General features: G+C 39.7%; 1 protein-coding gene across 2 annotated transcripts in view; it reads right to left on the bottom strand.

Moving 5' to 3' along the window:
- The window catches only part of ptpdc1a (protein tyrosine phosphatase domain containing 1a), a 129,518-nt gene that overhangs the window by 12,731 nt on the left and 100,847 nt on the right, over positions 1 to 15,940 (bottom strand). For both annotated transcript variants that reach the window (XM_063068410.1, XM_063068411.1), the window contains exons 6-7: positions 13,389 to 13,526; positions 11,036 to 12,348 (exon numbers count right to left, since the gene is read on the bottom strand). In XM_063068410.1, coding sequence (XP_062924480.1) covers positions 11,036 to 12,348; positions 13,389 to 13,526 — 1,451 coding nt within the window. The remainder of the gene's footprint in view (positions 1 to 11,035; positions 12,349 to 13,388; positions 13,527 to 15,940) is intronic.

Raw genomic sequence — 15,940 nt, 5'->3', positions numbered from 1 at the left:
TTCTGGGCATGAATTGCTGAACAAGATCAGGTAAAAAGGAATTCAGGAAAGTTCTCTTACAAAAAATATAACCTGAACAACAAGTTTATTACTTCAGCTATGATTCCATAAGCAATTTCTAAAGTAGTAATATTAGGTATGGAACAAATCCGTTTTTAGCAATAGATAGGACATACATGCTTCTTTGAAATATTCCATGTAAAGTTAACTACTAATTGTATAACTGATGAAAACTGAATTCACAGGAGACTTTGAAACCCCAACATACAGCTCTGGGGAGGACAATGGCTTATGTAAGGAACTCACAAAGGAATGCAATCAATAATGCAACATCCATACTATAATGAACCATCTCCACTGACTCCACTGGTTTTCTCGTTCCTGTGAGTGTATTCTAGTATTAATTACACAATTGAAAGTTAGAAAAATATATTTTAAAAACTGCAGATGATGAAAATTGGAAATGGGAACAGAAAATACAATACATTCTCAGCAGGTCAGGCAGCATCTGTGTACAGAGAAACAGCTAACATTTCCATTCAAAACCAACACACACAAAATGCTGGAGAAACTCAGCAGGTCAGGGAGCATCTATGGAAGTAAACAGTCCACATTTCAGATAGGAAAGGAAACGGAAGATGCCAGAATAAGCAAGAGGGGAGAGGAGGAGGACGATGAGGACAAGCTAGAGGGTAAGAAGTGATGCCAAGTAGATGGGGGAGAGGGGGAATAAAGTAAGAATCTGGAAAGTCATGGGTGGAAAAGGTGAAGGGCTGAGAAAAAGGACTCTGATAGAAGAGAAGAATGGACCATGGGAAAAACCAAAGGAGGAGGGGCACCAGAGGGAGGTAATATGCAAGTGAGGAAAACTGGTAAGAGGCCAGAGTGGGAAATAGAAGAAAAGGAAAGGGGAGGGGGAAATTGGAAAAATCAATGTTCATGCCATAAGGTTGGAGGCTACTTAAATAGAATGTGAGGTGTTGCTCCTCCAACCCGAGAATGGCTTCAGTGTGGCAGAAGAGGAGGCCATGGACCGACATGTCAGAACAGGAACGGGCTTAGGAATTAAAATGGCTGGCCATTGGGAAATCCCACTTTTTACAGATTGAATGGAGGTGCTCGACAAAGAAATCCCCTAATCTACATCAGGTCTCATTGGGAGCACCGGGTTCAGTAGACAATCCCAACAGATTGACAAGTGAAATGTACCCTCACCTGGGAGGAGGCAAATGGCCATGGTGAAGTGGCACTTTTGCCAACTGCAGGTATATGTGTCAGGAAGAGGGATCCATGTGTGTTGCTTGAATTTCCAGCATCTGCAGATTTTCTCATGTTTGCGTTTTTAAAACACCTCTGATATGATTATCTTCGGCCTTGGTGTTCCATAAGTTTACATCCTCAACTCTTTAATTTATTTCCTATACACTCCTGACTGCATGTCCAGTTTTCGTGGATGCTATGGCAAGAAAACATATCAAAATCTCTATTTCCCCAAAAGTCTAAGGGAATTTGGTATGTCTCTGATGATCCTCACCAATTTTCACAAATGCACCATAGAAAGGATCCTATCTAGATGTATCACAGCTCAGTGAAGCAACTGCTCTGTGTATGACTGCAACAAATTGCAGAGATTCAGTGCAGCCCAGTACATCACAAAAAACAACTGCTCCTCCATTGATTGTATCTGCTGCTTCCCACTCCCTCAGGAAAGCAGCAAACATAACCAAGCCTAAAGGACCCCTCCCCACAGTTCATTAACTCTTCTCTCCTCTTCCCTTCAGGCAGAAAATTTAAGGACATGTATCATGAAGCTCAAGGTCAGCTTCTATCCCAGTATCAAAAGACTCTTGAATGGTCCTCTTGCAACATAAAGATAATATCTTGATTGCTCAATCTGCTTTACTGTGGACCTTATATTTTACTTATCGACCTGAACTGCACTTTCTCTGTAACTGTAACACAACCTTCTGCATTCAGTTTTTCTTATCCTTTTCGTACTGTTTCAGTGATGTATGTAGGAAGGGTCCTGATGAAGGGCCTCAGCCTGAAACATCGACTGCTTATTCCTCTCCATAGATGCTGCCTGACATGCTGAGTTCCTCTGGCATTTTGTGTATATTACTATGTACGGAATGATCTGGCTGCATGGCATGCAAACAAAACTTTTCACTGTATCTTGGTACAATAATAACCAACTACCAACCCAAACAAAAGAGCATGAAAACCACAAAATGAGGGCAGACAGAACACTGAGTTGGGAAATTTGCGAATTGCAGAGGTCTAGGACATGCCAGCATGTGCTAATAGAAAGAGAAAAACTGAGCCACTGTTACAGATAGACAAATCAATTTTGATTAAGGCAAAGTGGGTTTTTTTTAAAAACTTTTAGAAGTTAGAAAACTTTATTAAAATTTGAAGGTTAAGCAGCTTTAAAAATAACTTCAAATTATCTAAAATTTCATCCAATCATCTATAATCCTGTTAAAAGGTTTAAAGGGGCAAGGCTTTAGGTTCGTGAATCATTGGGATCTCTTCTGGGGGAGGTACCTTTACAAAAGTGACAGGTTGCACCTGAACCCAAGGGAAACCAATATCCCCACAGGCAGATTTGTTAGAGCTGTTGGGGAGGGTTTAAAGTAATTTGGCAGGTGGAGGGAACAGGAGTGAAGGGACTCAGGATAGAACGATTGATAAAAAAGCCAAGTTAGCATGCAGTCAGACCGTCAGCAAAGACAGGCAGATGACAGGACAAAACTGCAGCCAGCAAGGTGAGTATCAGTACATTAGGGATGTAGAATCAAAAAGGGTAGCAAATAAAGTACTCTACATGTTATATCTCAACACATGGAGTATGACAAATAAGGTGGATGATCTTGTTGCACTATCACAGATTGTCAGGTATGATGTTGTGGCTATCACTGAATCATGGCAGGAAGAAGGTTGTAATTGGGAGCTGAATGTCCAAGGTTACATGTTGTATCAGAGGGATAGGAAGATAGGTAGAGGGATGGCGTGGCTCTGCTGATAAAGATGGCATCAAATTAGTAGAAAGCTGTGACATAGGAACAGAAGATGTTGAATACTTGTAGGCTGAGTTAAGAAACTGCAAGAGTAAAAGGACCCTGATGGCAATTATATACAGGCCTCCCAACAGTAGCTTGATGTAGACCACAAATTACAGCAGGAAATAGAAAAGGCATGTCAAAAGGGCAATGTTATGATAGCCATGGGAGATTTTAACACGTAGGTCGATTGGAAAATCAGGTTGGTATGGATCTCAAGAAAGTGAGTTTGTTGTATGCCTATGAGATGGTTTTTTAGAGCAGATCGTCATTAAGCCTACTGGGGAATCAGCTATAGTGGATTGGGTGTTATGTAATGAACCGGAGGTGATTAGGGAGCTTAAGGTAAAAAGAATCCTTAGGAGGCAGTGATCACAATACAAGGCCATAAGACATAGGAGCAGAATTAGGCCATCTGGCCCATTGAATCTGCTCCGCCATTCAATCATGGCCGACCTTTTTTTTTAATCTCCTCCTCAACCCCAGTTCCCAGCCTTCTCCCCGTAACCTTTGATGTCATGTCCGATCAAAAACCTATCAATCTCTGCCTTAAATACACCCAACGACCTTGTCTCCACAGCTGCATGTGGCAACTGTCTTGTCCTAGACTCTCCCACCATGGGAAACACATCTACTCTACTCTGTCTAGGCCTTTCAACATTCAAAAGGTTTCAATGAGATCCCTTTCTTCTGAATTCCAGCAAGTACAGGTCCAGAGTCATCAAACATTCCTCGTATGATAACCCTTTCACTCCTGAAATCATCCTTGTGAACCTCCTCTGGACCCTCTCCAGAGCCAGCACATCTTTTCTAAGATGAGAGGCCCAAAACTGTTCACAAATACTCAAGGAGAAGCCTCACCAGTGCCATATAAAGTCTCAGCATCACATTCTTGCTCTTGTATTCGAGACCTCTGAAATGAATGCTAACATGGCATTTGCCTTCCTCACCACCGACTCAACCTGCAAGTTAACCTCCAGGGTATTCTGCACGAGGACTCACAAGTCCCTTTGCATCTCAGATTTTTGGATTTTCTCCCCGTTTAGAAAATAGTCCACACATTTATCTCCATTACCAAAGTGCATGGCCATACACTTTCCAACACTGTATTTCATTTGCCACTTTCTTGCCCATTCTCCTGATCTGCCTAAGTCAGAAGAGGATCCTTTTATTCCCACTCACTGCCTCCTACCAATCAGCCAATACTCTAACCATTGATTGAGTTGAGGTTGAAATCTGATAGGGAGAAAATAAATCTGATATAGCAGTATGTTGTATATTTGGACTTTCAGAAGGACTTTTGACAAGGTGCCACACATGAGGCTGCTTACCATGTTAAGAGCCCATGGTATTACAGCAAAGTTACTGGCATGGTTAGAGCATTGGCTGATTGGTAGGAGGCAGTGAGTGGGATCCTTTTCTGGTTGGCTACCAGTGACGAGTGGTGTTCCGCAGGGGTCAGTGTTGGGACCACTTCTTTTTATGATCAATGATTTAGATGATGGAATAGATAGCTTTGTTGCCAAATTTGCAGATGATACAAAGATTGGTGGAGGGGCAGCTAGTGTTGAAGAAACAGGTAGGCTACAGAACGAATCAGACAGATTAGGAGAATGGGCAAGAAAATGGCAAATGAAATACAATGTTGATGCATGGTCATGCATTTTGGTAGCAGAAATAAATATGAAAACTATTTTCTAAACAGAGAAATTCCAAAAATCTGAGTTGCAAAGGGACTTGGGAGTCTTTGTGCAGAGCACCCTAAATGTTAACTTGCAGGTTGAGTTAGCAGTGAGGAAGGCAAATGCAATGTTAGCATTCATTTCAAGAGGTTTAGAATACAAAGCGTGTATGTGATGCTGAGGCTTTATAAGGCACTGGTGAGGCCTCACCTTGAGTATTGCGAACACCTTGGGATCCTCATGTAAGAAAAGATGTGCTGGCATTGGGGAGAGTTCAAAGGACGTTCACAAGGATAATTCCGGGAATGAAAGGGTTATCATATGAGTAATGCTTGATGGCTCTAGGTCTCTGGAATTTAGAAGAATGAGGGGGGATCTCATTGAAACATTTCAAATATTGAAAGGCCTAGGCAGAGTAAATGTGGAAAGGATGTTTCCCATTGGTGGGAAAGTCTAGGACAAGAGGCCCCAACCTCAGGATAGAGAGGTCTCCATTTAAAACAGAGAGGCAGAGAAATTTCTTTAGCCAGAGGATGGTGAATTTGTTACCACTGGCAGCTGAGGAGGCCAAGTCACTAGGTATATTTAAGGCAGAGACTGAATTGATTCTTGATTGGACACTGCATCAAAGGTTATGGGGAGAAGGCTGAGGAGTGGATAAAAAAAGGATTCAGCCATGATTGAATGGCAGAGCAGACTCGATGGACCAAATGGCCTAATTCTGCTCCTATGTCTTATAGTCTTATAATGAATTTCAGATTTGCAGTGGAACTGTTCCAAAAGGTACTCAATTCAAAATAATTCAGCCCCTAAATGTGAAGGAGTTTGACTTGTCAAAACATTTGTTAAACTGTGTAAACACAATCTGTGCAATCATCAGAAGAGTGCATGAATAATATATGCTTTCAGGATGCTGGTTTGCCATCTTCTTGTCATGTCTTTCTGAAGATCAAAGTCATGGTGACATTTTGAGAATGAACTCATGTTCAGAAATAAATTCATAATGTCACAGATGGTAGTCTCAATTTAATGGCAATTCGTTCAGTAACTCTTAATTTAAAAAATAATTACATACAAAATGTATATACCCATCATCCTATTTATCAGTTGTAGATTATCATTTGACATTACTTATATATGATTGATGCACATCAACTGGGTGACATTGCTTAATCGTTCTTATCAACATAATGCCTGGCTTGGGAAAACTATGGATTGCAATTTATTCAAACCCACTCAACAAATTGAAAGAAAAAGATCTAGACCAGGGGTTCCCAACCTGGGGTTCACAACTCCCTCAGTTAATGGTAGGGGTCCATGGCATAAAAAGGGTTGGGAATCCCTGATCTAGAACATAACGTCATTGGATTTATTGAAGACATATGTTCCATTACATATTTTGGATTATAAAATAACAAAGGGCTTCGTTTCAGACAAGACTTATGGTCAAAAATTTCTTCTTACCACCAGCTGTAAAGATTCATCTTGAAATGAGCGATTAATTTAAATTAGTCACTAATCTAGCTTCACAGTCTGTAAATATTTTGTCTGCAGCTACTGTTTGTTTTCCTTCACTTCGTTAATTTTCTATCTATATAAGCATTGGTCTTTCTATCCAGTACACCTCAATTTTGTTAATAAATCTTTATGTAGTAAATTAACAAACTCTTAAATGTCCATATACATATTAACTGAACTGCACTCAATCAAGTTAGTCAAACACAATTTTGCTTTAACCAATTAGTGCTATCTTTCACAAATTAAACCATATTCTTCCAAGTGCCAATTTCTTTCTGTATTTGATTTGCCAGAACTTCCCACGTGCTAAACACCTGATATCCCTTTTTTGAGTAGAATATCCAGAGGATTGGAGGATTTTGATCAGCGACTCAAACACTTCTCTTTCTACTTCCCTATAGAAAGGATACTATCTGATTCATTTTTCTTTATATGTTGGCAATATCTGGAGGAAAACACACAGAGGATGAAGAGGGGGATCACAAAGGTGAAGAAAGAGGACTGGATCGAGACAACAGAGACTTATGGAGAAGAGGAGTTCGGTGGGTAATAAAATGGATGAGTTGACGGCGCTAGCCAGGAGTCAGAGAACATTTCGGGAGTGCAGTGTTATGTGTTTTACTGAAACGGGGCTGCACGAGGACATACCCGACCAAAACTTTTCCATGGAGGGCTTCCAGAGCGTTCGGGCTGACCGGAAGTGCACTGAGAGCGGTAAGCGTAAAGGAGTTGGGGGCTTGCTGTTCTGGTTAACAACGGATGGTGCAATCCTGGTCATATTACAATCGAGGAACGTGTTTGTAGACCGGATATTGAACTTTTTGCTGTTGGACTCCAGCCATATTCCACCAAGATACACAACTGGGCATCACGGGAGGTTGTTCCTGCCTGTGGCTATCAAACTTTGCAGCTCCTCCCGTGGAGGGTCAGACACCCTGAGCCAATAGGGTGGTCCTGGACTTATTTCCATCTGACATAGTTTGCATATTGTTGTTTGATCGTTTGTGGTTTTTGTATTGCTATATTTATGCTCTATTCTTGGTTGGTGCAGCTGTAACGAAACCCAATTTCCCTCGGGATCAATAAAGTATATCTATCTATCTATCAATTTTACTACCATTATCTAGAACAATGTAACTGATTACCTAGAACAATGTAACTGATTACATCATAGTACAAGAGAGAAACTGCAAGATAATTTCATCACTTGTGCCATGATACATGCTTTGCTGGATCAAACACGGTCTATCATCTGCATCAACTAGGTCCTTAAATTGCAAAGTTAATAGAAACACTGGACGGAACTGGGGGGGATGCAAGGCATTTTCAACAAAATTATCACAGCCTTTTGGATATTTCTACAATTACACTGATGGCACCTTATGTTTTTAAAATGAAAGTATTTGCAAAATACTCTGATGCTCCTAATGTGTGAGCAAGTAGCAGAATCTAGGAGGGGAGGAGGGGATGTTGCTGGCAATCTAAGGTAAATAAAATGAGAAAATGGGTGTTTGTTGGTTGACGTGAATGGTGGCCACGGGTTTGTTTCCATACCGTATAATTTTACGACTGTTCTAAGTTGGAAATATATCACTTGTTCTTCATATCACTGGGTCTAACTGTTGAAATTCCCTTTTTGTGGAATGAATAATCTAATATGGCAAAGAAATGGGACACACGGTAGGAGTCCAAAAGGTGGTGAGGAAATATATATAGTAAAACTAAGTCTCCAGGCACTTGGCGGTGGGATGCATGCATTTTTACACAAGTAATCTGACAAGTAAGACTGATGAATTGAGGGTAGTGATTATGGGACTATGAAATTATTGTAAACATGGAGAGTTAAAAGATGAGGAACATTGGCAACTCAATATTCAAAGGTATAGTATATTCAAGCAGGAAAGGAGGCAATGTAAAAGTGAAGTCACGAAGTCCGTTACTGTAGTATGGGAGAATATTCTATAAAATTCCTGAAATGGGTGGAATTCAGAAACAAGTTAATAACTAGTCCTCATAACAATCACCAAAAATAGAGAAGATATAAAGGTCAGCAGAATATCATGGGAAGGTATGAAGGTAAATCACAGTGAAGTGGGTAATAACAGTAGGAGATTTCAAATTTTTTAATATTAACTAGGGGACATGAAAGGATTGCAGGGGCAACATTTTTAAAGTGTACCTATCAAAGTTTTGTTCAGAGTCAGTACATACATTGCATTGGATTAGAGCATTGAAAATATGTGAGGACATACAAGAGTACAGAAATACTGGAGAAAATAATTATTTTGGAGGACGAAGAGGGGGAATAAAATTTCACTGTTAGGCAAGATTAAGGCAAATACTCCAGCATTTTATAAAATATTGCCTTCATCATCACCCTATGTCACAACTTTTAGGAACTTATACCTACAAGGCCTCTCTATTCTCCAATAATCTCTAGGAACCTACCATTTACTGCTTTATTGTGCAAGTCCTGTCCTGATTTAACTTAACAAAGCGCAATACTTTGCACTTGTTCAAATTAAGAATCCATTTGTTAACTTTTGGCCCACTTTTCCTGTTGATCTAAATCTCGACATAATCTTAAAATGGCCCTTCTCCACTGCCCACTATAATGCCAGTTTTAGGAAATGCATAAAACATAACAGAGTAGGGCCCTTTGGCCCACAATTTTGTGTCAACCTTTTAACTTACTCCACAATCAATATAACTATTCCCCTCTACATGCCCCATAACTCTCCATTTTTCTTTCATCCATCTCTGTATCTAAGAGTGTCTTAAGTGTCCCAAAAGTCTCAACTTCTACCATCACTCCCAGCAATGCATTCCAGATACTTACCATTTTCTGTGTGAAATAAACCTACCTGACATCCCCCCAAACTTTCCTTTACTCACTTCAAAAGGATGTTCTCTGGTGCTCGCTTCTGCCACTCTGGAAAAAAGTTGCTGGCTGTCCACTCTATCTATGCCTCTTGTAATCTTACACACCTTTATCAAGTTACCTCTGATCCTCCTTCATTCCACAGAGAAAAGCCCTAACTCATTCAATCTTTCCTCGAGACATGTTCTCTAATCCAGGCAGTATCTCGTAAACCTCCTATATACCCTCTCAAATACTTCCACATCCTACATTCAAGTTCAACTTTCCAAAGTGTATCACATCACACTTTACTGGCCTGATCTCCATCTACCACTTTTCAGACTATCAATGCATTCTGTCTATGTCCCCTAGTAACCTACAACAACCTTCTATGCCATCCACATCACCAACCTTCATGTCATCTGCAGACTTAATAACCCGCCCTCCTACTTCCTCATCCAAGTTATTTATAAAAATCACAAGCAGCAGGAATTCCAGAACAGATCTTTGCAGAACACTATTGGTCACCAACCTCCAGGCAGAATACATTCTACCTACTAAAAGATTCTGCCTTTTGTGGGCTATCCAATTCCAAATCCAAACGCTGCCAAGTTTCCATCGATCCAATGCTTCATGATTTTCTGAATAAGCCTTCCACGGGAAACCTTGTCCTTGAAATTTGGTGCCATCCCAAAAACATTAACTATGCTAACTACATTCTCACCCAAATTGTCAATGTAGACGACAAACAATAGTCGACCCACCGTCGATCACTGCAGCACACCTCCAGTCACAGAACTCCAACCTTAAAGGCAATCCTCCTCTGCCACACTCTGACTCCAGCCAGCAAGCCAATTTTGTACCAAATAGGCCAGCTTACCTTGAATTCCATGTGATCTATTCCTCCCAACTAGCCTACAAGGAGACACCTTGTCAAAGGCCTTGCAAAAGATCTTGCAGAGAACATTCCTGCCCTTGCCAATTTTCTTCATAGAACTTAATCAAATTTGTGAGACTATGATCTCCAATGCACAAAGTCATGCTGACTATCCCGAATCTGTCCTTGCCTTTTGAAATGCAGGTAGATCTTGTTTGTCAGAATCCCCTCCTGTAACTTTCCTATCACTGATATTACATGCAAAATTTCCAAATTTCAAAGGGTAAGATGGACTAAAATAAAAATCAGCAAAATCATTAGTGCTCTCATTGTTTGACTAATGAATGCATAATTATTTTCAGGTCATAATTCATAAATATTTTTACTGTTGTTGTAGAAAGCGTTACTACAGAAGGTTTTAGTCATTGTTTTGAAATGATTTGCTCCTAGAACTGGCAATAAAAGTTTTTTGTTCTGAGCATCAGTGATTAGTGGCTTAATTATCTGGTTGTACTGTGTAGTAACAACCTCCGTGGTTTGCTTGGACCATTAATTCATTTATGCTCTATTCATGTATTGTTCTGTAATCACATAGCATCAAATTGGAAATCATAAGCTACAAGCTTGAATGTCCAATGAGTTCTATACTTGCCACACCTTCACAGTTCAAAGAACAAATGAAAGAGTTTCACAGTAATCAATAGAAACTAAAGATTCTACTATGAGAATGCAATAAAGGTTTGGTGTTGCGGACATTTGATAATGGTGATTTTGGACCTCAGATTTATCATCACTGAGTGGTTTCCTTTGTGATGCTACTGAGCCATAACAAGCAAGATGGAACTGCTAGTAAGAGACTGTAATGAAATGAAAGAGTGGTTGATATTTAGGAACTTTTTACAGTATGCGCTGGTCAGAAAGAAATAGAGCACACAGGATATGGGCATTGATCACTGAAATTACATTAAATTAACTCATAAATTAATTGCTAAGTCTTCTATTTTGAGTTTCAAAATATAATTATTTTGTAACTCACTTGCCAGGTTTCAACTTTATCTATGAGATCTTCATCAAAATCCATGCAAAATGCCAGAGCTTTTCCCGCTGCTAATCTTCTTTCTTCAATGCTCATTTCTGACAGTAAGGAAATATGTGGAATACCTTCCTTGGAGCTGTTAGATTTTCTTTCTTCATCCTCAATCAGAAACATGTTTTTATCATTTTGTGAGGTTTTATCTATAGTTGTTTTGCAGAGTGGAGAAGGGGAAATATTTTCCTTAGTTGCACCAGCATTCTGATTACTCGATGTGTTTACCTTGGGACATTTCTCCTCATTAATGTTATTAGTAACACAAGAAGAAGCGATAACTGTATCGGGTGTCTCAGAGATCAAATATTTCAGTGCAGCAGCTGTAGTTGATGACCTTAAGGAAAATGTTCTATGGATCTCCTTTGGCAGTTTCCTCCTCAGAAAAAGAGGAGACTCTATCTTTTGGTCACTTGCATTACATGAATTTTGACATTCCCAGGGACTGGACTTTACCGTAATGGAAGGACTTTGCTTAATAAGACATAGTTCTGGTACTTTCAGAATAGATGAGCTGATCTGGTTGGTATCCATCCATTCTGGACTGGGTTGTCTGAGATTAAGCTGAGGCAAACTTTGCTGATGGCCAGAGAAAGTGCTTTGTGCAGGTGCTGTAAAAGATGCCTCACTTTGCTCAGCAAAGAGTTCAGTTCTCTGAAGGTCTGACTCACTGTAGCTGAAGCGCTTTTTCAGCTGGGACAAAGGTTGAAGAACATCTGCATTATGGTATTTGAACAGAGGGTCAAATTTTTGCTCACTAACCAGTACTGAATCATTAGGAACAAGTTCTGTTGCCGATACCATGGTGTGCTCAAAATGATCCCCCATATCAAAGCCTTGGCTATCTAATTTTTTATCCAGTTGAATTATAGCCATCTGTGAGACAGTCCTTTCAATTTCTGCTGAAAGATCAGGGATTTCAACACTATCTTCCTCAATCAATTGCTTGTTTTCTGCAAAGTCCAGTAACAATTTACATGCCAAGTGAATTATTTTTGGTACATGTTTAAGTTGGCGGGCTTCATAACCATGGAGTAGATGGCGCTGACGGATGAGATACTGAGAAACTGTAACAGCGTGCACTCTTGGGTCACAGCAGGAGAAAACATTTCGCAATGGAATTAGAAATTGGGAAAATTCCCGGATACACATCAACTGCCCACGGGTCTGAATTGCATTTGCTCTTTTAGCACGAACAAAAAGTATTGCTTGGTCTGCACTCATTCTTGTCGCATAAACCAGGTAGCAAGCTGTTAAGACTCCTAGGGTGACATCAGGGAATTTCAAAGTTAAACAATGTTATTCAAAATAAAACCCTTCAGTAACTGAAACTTGAAGTATAGAATAGCATGCCACATAAAGTTCTAATATTCAGAATAAAGCACTTCCAAATCAAAAAAATAAGAACAGTTTAACATTGAATAGTGGAACTTTTTAAAGGTAGTTCTACTCTGTATAGAACTAGTAAAATAAAACTGAAGATAAATCAAGCACAAAGGGGATTGAAAGGCCTAGGGAGAGTGGACATGTTTCCAGTACTGGGAGAGTCTAGGACCAGAGGGCACAGCTTCAGAGTACAAGGATTTACATTTAGAATAGAAATGAAGAGAAATTTCTTTAGCCAGAGGGTGGTGAATCTGTGGAATTCATTGCCACCAATAAGTTGTGTAGGCGAAATCATTGGGTATAGTTAAAGCAGAGGTTGATAGATTTTTATTAGTAAGGGTATCAAAGGTTATGGGGAGAAGGCAGGAAAATGGTTTTAAGGGGGAAAATAAATCAGCCATGATTGACTGGCAGAGCACTTAATGGGCTGAATAGACTAATTCTGCTCCTATGCCTTATAGTTTTATGAGATTACTTTTGCCTTTATGGTCAATACATAAATAAAGCCAGAGATTCAGAAGTTGTCTACCTTCTCAGCCAAAGAGGAAAATACATTCTGTTGACACAAAGAGAGAAACTGTAGTGAAAATTTGACAACACACTATATGTCCCCCCAACTCTCCCAAATTGGCTAGTTGGACTACTGAGTTTTTCCATTAAGAATAATGCTCAGATTTGAACCTTCTACTTATTGGGACCAAAGGTAGATTATACAAAAAATAAAGTTATACTGTGCTGTATTTATGTAGGCTATTTACCACTTGCTTATTTCTAAATGATTACTTCTACTGTAAGCTTTGTTTTTTTGGGTGTGGAGTTAAGACACAATTCAATAAATTTAATTTTACATTGAATATTAGAGACAAATATATCCACAGAAAATAAGCAACACAAACGCTACCAGTCAATCTCTTACCTGTCCTTCCAAGTCCTGCATGGCAGTGAATAGCCAGTTTTCCTTCTTGTAGAGCAAAAGCTATAACTTTGACCATATCAAGGATAGTAGTGAGAGAAGCCACACCGTAGTCTTTCCATCCAAAATTGTAAAAATATACTGAAAACATGAATTAGAAAGTATTTTAAAATGAATAAATGTTAAACATGAATAGGGTAATCAATTTTTATTTGAATGTCCACTTTCATCAAAACTGAGATTTTCTTTATAATTTTTTCACAGAGAATGTTTTCATTTATTTTCAGATTAAATTTGAAATCCAAACAGAAAGGAATCCATTTGTCTTGATTTTAAGATTTAGTTACTTTTAAGGTAATGATGGAGGTTGCATTGATATTCAAATAATAGTCACGTAATTTGTACCAATACGTCCAAGATGTTGGTCATGTGGTGACAGGAAGCAAAGTAGTAGTCCACATAGAAATTGAACACAAGGGAACTTTATATGAAAAGGAACAGTTAAAATATTTTGAAATAAAGGGACTGCAAGCTTTTGGATACCACATTTTGATTAAGTAAAAAAAAAATGGTAGCATAGCAGTTAGCTTGGGGCATCGGAGTTTGGAGCTCAATCCCAGTGTCCTCTAAGGAGTCTCTGTACATCCTCCCTGCAGAATACAGGTTTCCCTTGTTTTCTCCCACAAATCAAGGATTTATCAGGTAGGTTAATTGGCTGTTGTAAATTGTCCCACGATTAGGTTAGGATTAAATCGGGGTTGTTGGGAATTGCTGGGCAGCACAGCTCAAACGGCCAGAAGGGCCTTTTCTGCACTGTATTACCAAATAAGTAAGTAGTAACAGGCAAAAATGAAGTAAAAAAAATTCAGTGTGCAGGGACAAATCAAACGCAGACTGATATCCATCATCATTTATTGATTGTTCAATAATTTATGGTGATGATGTAGCAGAAGGCAGATGTACCAGAAATTATCTTAGTGCTCCATCATATCATCACTATTACAGCATAGCAAGAAGAAAATACAGCTGATTTTTAAAGTATCAGCTGAGTGTTGGTATAATTTTTAACATAGGGTCTGTCCCATACTGGAACATACATGATAGGCATTGAAATTCACGCAGTACATGTATTCGACCTAATCTGATTCTCTGATCCTAAAGATTATCAGCTTATAAATATACCCCAAACAGATACCATGATGGCTACACCAAATTAGACCATAAGACCATGAGACATTGGAGCAGAATTAGGCCATTTGATTCATTGACTCTGCTCCGCCATCTTATCAAGGCTGATCCATTTTTCCTCTCAGCTCCAGTCTACTGCCTTTTGCCCATATCCCTTCATGCCCTGACCAGTCGAGAATCTATCAACCTCTGTCTTAAATATACATACAGACTTGGCCTCCACAGCTGCCTGTGGCAAAAAAAATTCACAGATTTATCATCCTCTGGCTAAAGAAATTCCTCCTCATCTCCATTCTAAAAGGACACTCCTCTATTCTGAGGCTGTATCCTCTGGTCACAATACTCCAAGTGAGGCCTCACCAGTGCTTTATAAAGTCTTAACATTACATCCTTGTTTTTATATTCTAGTTCTTTTAAAATGAATGCCAATGTCGTATTTTCCTTCCTCACCACAGACTCAACCTGCAAACTAACCTTTAGGGAATATGCACAAGGACTCCCAAGTCCCTTTACGCTTCAGTTTTTTGTGTTTTTCAGTTTTTTGTGTTTTCTCTCCATTTAGAAAATAGTCAACCCTTTCATTTCTTCTACCAAAGTGCATGACCACACACTTCCTGATTCTGTATTCCATCTGCCACTTTTGTCCATTCTTCTCATCTGTCTAAGTCCTTCTGTAGCCTTTCCACTTTCTCAAAACTACCTGCCCCTCAATCTACCTTCATTTCGTCTGCAAATTTTGCAACAAAGCCATCAATTCCATTGTTCAAATCATTCATATACAACACAAGAATCATAAAATTACAATCCACATAGCTCAAAGAATTCATTTTCCTACAATAAAGTCACCAAAAAGATATGTCAAGTGATACTGAAGGTGTGTGATGTTTAAGCATTCACCTCATGCAAGGAGGGGAGGAGAAGATGGTGGTGCGACGCAGCGCGCGCGGCCGCTCCAGAATGATATCGGTATTTGTTAAGTAGGTACCGTGCACAATCCTGATTTGATGGAGACAGACGTGAGAAGCATGGAGGAACATCTGGAGAAACTTCTGAAATGCCTGCTTCGCTGCCGCAGCTACTGTGCGATCGAGAATCTCCGGAGGAGAAGGCCTCAAATTCTCAGCTTTGCCTATTGCTTGGTGGCCAGGGCCGGGGTCGAAGCGCTCGGCAGAGGTGGTGCTCGGTGTTGGAGGCTCGAAGTTTTCGGACGGACTCAAGAGTTGGCTGTGGTCGGGTGCTTCCTGGGTGCTGCATCGGCAAGTTTGTGGCGCTGGAGGTTCATGGCAGGGAGAGTTTTTCCTTTTACCATCCGCATGAGATGATGGCACTTTCGAGAGACTTTGAGACTTTTTTTTAACTGTGCCCAT

Source organism: Mobula hypostoma, chromosome 15 (assembly GCF_963921235.1).
Source record: "Mobula hypostoma chromosome 15, sMobHyp1.1, whole genome shotgun sequence".
Lineage (NCBI taxonomy): Eukaryota > Metazoa > Chordata > Chondrichthyes > Myliobatiformes > Myliobatidae > Mobula > Mobula hypostoma.
This window is presented reverse-complemented; position numbering and strand designations above follow the sequence as displayed.